Source organism: Zingiber officinale, chromosome 8A (genome assembly GCF_018446385.1).
Source record: "Zingiber officinale cultivar Zhangliang chromosome 8A, Zo_v1.1, whole genome shotgun sequence".
NCBI lineage: Eukaryota > Viridiplantae > Streptophyta > Magnoliopsida > Zingiberales > Zingiberaceae > Zingiber > Zingiber officinale.
In genome coordinates this window covers 45,824,336-45,830,708 of record NC_056000.1, presented here as the reverse complement: position 1 = coordinate 45,830,708, position 6,373 = coordinate 45,824,336, and the positions used below count along the sequence as shown (strand labels likewise).

The following is a 6,373-nucleotide window of genomic DNA, read 5'->3' as shown; positions in this document are numbered from 1 at the left end:
TTGCCTTTTGAGTTTGTTGGAGTCTTGAAGCCTTCCATAAGAGCAAACCATTGCTCTATCTCCATCATAAGAAAATTTTCGATTCTTGATTTCCAAGAATTGAAGCTCGTGGAAGTGTATGGTGGAGCCACCCTTGTGTCGAATCCGAGCCCATCTCGGAATTCCATTGTAGAAGTTGAGCTTTTGAATTTCTTTGACTTTGACAATTTTGCTTCAACTTCTTCACCCTCTAGCTCTTCTTGTTATGCTTGACCCTTCCGGCGATGATTCCGGTGAAGAGCGGCCTCGCTCTGATACCACTTATTAGGACCGAAAAGTAGCTAGAGGGGGGGGGGGGGGGTGAATAGCTTCGCGTGTGCTCGTCGTGCTTCGTTGCTTGTTTCTTCAAAGTGATGCGCAGCGGAATACAAAGAAACAAACTACAACAATGCTAACAATAGGATTTTACTTGGTATCCACCTCACAAGAGGTGACTAGTCCAAGGATCCACGCACACACACACCTCCACTAATAAACACTCCTTTTCGGTAACTACCGAAGGCGGAGAAGCCCTACAAGACTCTCAATACAAGTAGAAGAAAGGGTAGTAAAGAATAAGCAAAAGCTTACAAGAGATGCAGTAAAAACCCTAGTTTCTTCTTCTTCTCGTTGCAACTCGCCTCTTGACTTGGATGAACCTCCAAGAACCTTCAAGAACTGGCGGTGAGGAGCTTAGAGAGTGCTGGGGAGGAGCTGTGATGAATCTGGAATCAATCGGTGAAGTTCTACTGAAGGAATCACACGCCAACAGCTATAAACGACGCCAACGGTCGAATCCTAATCGATTGGATTGCTCCCAATCGATCGGGGAGGCTTTGGATCGATCCACGGATCGATCCAGAGCGCCTCTGTGCTCTGGAAAAATGCCTGGATCGATCCACGGATCGATCCAGTGCTTATCGCGCGAAACAGCAGCGTCCCAATCGATCCACTGATCGATTGGGACCTCTGGATCGATCCACGGATCGATCCAGAGGGGTTCTGTTCGCGGGGACTCACCGGATCGATCGGCGGATCGATCCAGATCTTCTGGATCGATCGGCGGATCGATCCAAATCTGCTGGATCGATCCACGGATCAATCCAAACCTGCTGGATCAATCCACGGATCAATCCAAACCTTGGTTTTTGTCCAAAACCAAGTCTAAAGCCCCCTAAACCAACATCTAGTCAACCATGACTTGTTGGTACATAAGACCTAGCATCCGGTCACCCTTGACCAGCTAGGACTCTCTCACCAAGTGTCTGGTCAATTCCTTTGACCCACTTGGACTTTTCTCTTCTTGCCAAGTATCCGGTCAGTCCCTCTGACCTACTTGGACTTTTCTTTCTCGTGCCAAGTATCCGGTCAATCCCTTTGACCTACTTGGACTCTCACCAAATGTCTGGTCAACCTTGACCCATTTGGATTCCTCTTGCCTGGCTTCACTCACCAGGACTTTCCCAATTGCCTAGCTTCACTCACTAGGTCTTTCCCAATTGCCTAGCTTCACTCACTAGGTCTTTCACCTGGCTTCACTCACCAGGATTTTCCTCCTGCCTAGCTTCACTCACTAGGACTTCCCAATTGCCTAGCTTCACTCACTAGGTCTTTCACCTGGCTTCACTCACCAGGATTTTCCTCCTGCCTAGCTTCACTCACTAGGACTTCCCAATTGCCTAGCTTCACTCACTAGGTCTTTCACCTGGCTTCACTCACCAGGATTTTCCTCCTGCCTAGCTTCACTCACTAGGACTTCCCAGTCAAGTATCCGGTCATCCTTGACCTACTTGACTCTTCTTCAATCAACCTTGCATTGTCAAACATCGAAACCCAAACCAAGACTTAAGCTTGGTCAACCAGGTCAACCTTGACCTGAGGGATGTTGCACCAACAATTACCCGTAGTTATTTAATATAATAAGTAGAATTAGTTCACTTTAATCAAAATTACTATACATAAATTATTATTATATTAAAATACTTTTCTAAATTAATTAAAATTATTTTAAAATCATTATAACTAAATTATAAATTATAAACTATAAACTTTAAATACTATTATATCAAATACTCTTTAACTACGTAATTGAGATTATTTAAATTTTATTAAAATTATTTTAAATGAGTTAAAATCATTTAAAAACTCTTGTAGCAGTCATCGGATAGTTATTATAATACTATAATAATATTAGATATATATCAGTTATTGAGTAATTTATATAATTATAGTAGTTATAATAGCACTGGTTATAGATATTTTTAAAATAAAATATCTGGTAGGATATCTTAGGTTTATATATATATATATATATATTAAAAAAAACAAAAAGAGCGTTTTTGATGATTTACATAATGAAGGGCGGCCTTACGATTTTTATCCAAATAAATTTTTAAAAATAAAATAAATCCGCAAGCAGCCACAAGCCGCCGTTTGTCATGGCGTACATGGCTGACGTGTCCAATCAGGCAGGCACGGCGGGCTCTCGTGTACGCATCCCCCCATGCTTTCCCCACCAGATTCCCTCCTCCGATTAAATTCTTTATTTTTTTATTTTCCAATCTTATACTTCCACGTGTAAGATTCTGTACTGATTCTGACTTCCGTTGGCTGCCCTTCGTGGTCGGTGGCCCATGTCTTATCCTGTATCCCCCCAACCGCCCGCGGTTTCAGTATCGTCCACCTCCCATGATTTATCCGAAAAGAGTGAAATTCCATAAACAGCCGTTATAGTTTATGTTAAGACAAGGAACGCAAGGGCAAAAGGGACTTTTCGTGATCTAGTGGATCGGAGACAATGAGTTGTTGCCCCATGGAAATCGGTAACGAGCAAAGCGTGTATTTGTGGATGAGCTTTGAGCTCTGTGGATGAGCTTGGACACGTGGCAGGACCTAAATAAGTACCGTTTCCACTTTTTGCACCATGTCTTTTTGACAGACAAAATTTTAAACCAAAATTTCCTTCGTTTTTTTGCACTTGAATTCCTATAATTTTGATTATGACAGTTTACGCCATGGAGTAATGATTTAATTTAATTTTAATATAAATTGGTAGGGTAGAATAATACGGGCGCAGATTAATCTAATTTGAGTTTGAGTTGGAAAAATATATATAATATTAAATTTTAATTATAAATTTTAAAATATAAATAATTTTGATTCAATTCAAAATAAAATTATTCGATTCGAATTGTTCATCATAGTGATTTAAATTTAAATTCAATGTTCGAGCTATTAGATTTTAATTTGAACGTATTAAATTAAAATTCTGTAAAAATAATTCAGATTGGATTTAAATTCAATTTGAATTTGATTCATGGGTGACTCATCACTGATCAAATAAAATATTATAAATTTGATAATTTTAAATAGAATTAAATATTTTTTCTAAATCTAGAATGATTTACAGATATGCACCCGATGCACTTTTTTTTGACAATAATAAAAAAAGTAGCATCTTTTTTTATTTTTGCCCTTGAAAATTTTATGTTGTTGAGTGCTATTAAAGTGATATTTGTAAACTCAGTGGGGGCAAAGCGAAGTTGGCTCTTCATTTTATTACCTCGTCCTCCTCCTCGGACAATCCCCAAAACTGACCGAAGCATTGGAACTCAAAACGCAATTCTCTTCTCCTCCTTCTCGATCCCCTTTGCGATTTCTTCTCGATTTCGTCGAGCGCAGTTGGAAGTTCGTCGGAGAAGATGGAGCTGGGTTTGGTGGTGAAGCAAGCGGTGGCTGCGACGGCGACGGCAACGGCAGCGGCGAAGGCGGACGCGATCCCGGCACGAACCCTGGGGTTCCGGGATTCGCCGCGGATTGGACCGAGGAGGGTCCGGTTTCAGCCCCCGGCAAGTGGCGCGTGGAGGAACCGGGCCGTGCGGGCGGCCTGCGACGGATCTAGCCGGCCTGAGGCGGTGGTGCATGAAATTGCGAAGGCGACGGCTAAAAACGAGGTAATTTTCATTTCTTCTTCAGTTCTTTTACTTCTTCTTCTTCCAAGTTCAAAGTTGCATCTTTTATGAAATTAGGGATTTCTTTCGGTGATTCGGATCTAAGTCAGATTTTTGAAGCAAAGAAAAGCAAGATTCTTATAGTTTTACAATCTGATAAAAGGTTTTCCTAATTTTTGATTTAGGCGAAACCGGCTCGGCTCTACGTCGGGCTGCCGTTGGACGCCGTCTCCGCCGGCAACGTCGTGACCCACGGGAAGGCCATCGCCGCCGGCATGCGCGCCCTCGCTCTCCTCGGCGTCGACGGCGTCGACCTACCCATCTCATGGGGCGTCTTCTCAAACTCCGGCGGCGACTGGTCATCCTACCTCGCCGTTGCCGCCATGGCACGCGATGCCGGCCTCCGCCTCCGCGTATCCCTCCACCTTCACGCCCACGGCCGTCCTCAATTCCCACTCCCCCAGTTGGTCGAGCGCGCCGTCGCTGCCGACCCCGACATCCTCTTCACTGACCGCTCGGGCGGCCGCCACCGCGAGTGTCTCTCCTTCGCCGTCGACGAGCTTCCCGTCCTCGACGGGAAGACCCCTTTAGAAGCCTTCGAGGAATTCTTCCAGAGCTTCCGCGTCGCCTTCACCGACTTAATGAACTCCACTATTACTGTAACAAAAAAGCTTCCTCTTTTCTTCCTTTTTCATCTAATTAAGAACACCCATAAAAGTCGAATCTTTGTCCTCAGGACATCACCGTCGGTCTCGGGCCCAACGGCGAGCTCCGCTATCCTTCTTTCCCGTCTTCCGGCGGCAAGTCTTCCACCGGTGTGGGCGAATTCCAATGCTACGATAAATACATGATGGCTGATCTCAAAAGGTGCGCCGAGGAAGCCGGCAGCCCCTTATGGGGCCTCTCCGGTCCCCACGACGCCCCTGCCTACGACCGCTCACCGGACTCCGGCACCTTCTTCAAGGATCACGGCGGTTCGTGGGAAACCCCTTACGGCCAATTCTTCCTCTCTTGGTACTCCGGCAAGCTCCTCTCTCACGCTGATCTCGTTCTCTCCGTCGCATCCAAGGTGTTCGGCGATTTTCCGCTCTCGGCCAAGGTGCCGCTCGTGCACTGGTGGCACAACACCCGGTCGCGGCCGTCGCAGCTGACGACCGGATACTACAACGCCGAAGGCAGAGACGGGTACGAGGCGGTGGCGGAGATCTTCGCGAAGCATTCCTGCGCCATGATCGTCCCCGGCATCGACCTCTCAGACGCAGAGCAACCGCAGGGTGCGCGGTCGAGCCCGGAGTCACTTCTAACTCAGATCATCCGAGCATGCAAGAAGCAAGGGGTGCGAATCTCCAGCGAGAACTCTTCCATCGTCGGTGTCGGCTCCGTCGGCTTCAGTAAGATTAAGGAGAAGATTATGGGCGAGATCTCAGGGTTGGATTCATTCACATATAACAGGATGGGTGCTGAGTTCTTCTCGCCGGAGCATTGGCCCCTGTTTACGCAGTTCATCTTGAGCATGTCGCTGCCGGAGATGGACCCCGACGACATTCCTACCGACGAGGAAACGTTGTCTCTTCCGATGAAGTCGGTGGCGGAGAAAGACCGGCAGATGCAGGCAGTGTAGTAAGTGTATCATTATGATCTATATTGAGTAATGTCGATATGTTAAAACATAGATATCCAAGAACAAATTTGTACCAGTAGAACTAAATTTCCATGGATCTTGCTAGACGCCCTAAACTTTTATTTATGGGATTTCATGGAAATTGCCTTTCCGTCATTTATAGACTTTGTACTATTCAGGAGCTAAGTCTGTCCTAAAATAAAGTTTCAAACTTGATTTTGATTTTTGTTTTATAAGTTTGAATTTAGTTTGTTTAAGTCCCAGCGCAAATGATGATTGACATAATCTAATGGCTGATCGATCACCTCTTAATTAGTTGGGTAAGTTGAATACTGGGTGTTAATTAAAACAATTAAAAAAATTAGTTTGTGAGTTTTAAATTAGATCATGTTTGATTGTAGGATGTTATTATATTTTTAATCTTATGTGATTATGATTTTATAAGATTGTTTGTACGTTTTAATATATTCTTTGTTTATTCATGAATAATTCGTATTGTTATTATAAACATTAAAACAATTGATAACCTTTTTTTATAAATATTTAAAAAAATATTATTTTAATAAATTACTCAAATTTATTCACTTAATGAATATAAATGAATTCTAATATACTCGTAAATAGTTAGTTCATTTATAATTCTACAAATCCTTTGTATAGTGGGGAGGTTAAAAAATATTTTTTTAAAAAAATCTTTTGATTAACTTAATATGAAATTTGATCTTAATTTTGTTAATTATTAGTCTAAACCTCTTCTTTGCTTTGTCTACCTCATTATTTGGAT

The 6,373-nt window shown here is 43.3% G+C and overlaps 1 protein-coding gene across 1 annotated transcript; it reads left to right on the top strand.

Annotated features, from left to right (window-relative positions):
* The first annotated feature begins 3,589 nt into the window (after nucleotides 1–3,589).
* On the top strand, nucleotides 3,590–5,815 carry LOC122008788 (inactive beta-amylase 9-like). The gene is made up of 3 exons (XM_042564629.1): nucleotides 3,590–3,971; nucleotides 4,154–4,627; nucleotides 4,705–5,815. Exons 1-3 carry the CDS (start codon nucleotides 3,720–3,722, stop codon nucleotides 5,587–5,589), a joined length of 1,611 nt encoding a protein of 536 aa, XP_042420563.1. The 5' UTR covers nucleotides 3,590–3,719; the 3' UTR covers nucleotides 5,590–5,815.
* The last annotated feature ends 558 nt before the right edge of the window (nucleotides 5,816–6,373 follow it).

What these genes read in the sequence shown, in the direction of transcription:
- LOC122008788 (XM_042564629.1), top strand. Translation starts at nt 3,720, where the DNA reads ATGGAGCTGGGTTTGGTGGTGAAGCAAGCGGTGGCTGCGACGGCGACG. An exon ending in AGGCGACGGCTAAAAACGAG is followed by an intron (nt 3,972 to 4,153) that starts GTAATTTTCATT and finishes TTTTTGATTTAG; the next exon opens with GCGAAACCGGCTCGGCTCTA. An exon ending in TAATGAACTCCACTATTACT is followed by an intron (nt 4,628 to 4,704) that starts GTAACAAAAAAG and finishes CTTTGTCCTCAG; the next exon opens with GACATCACCGTCGGTCTCGG.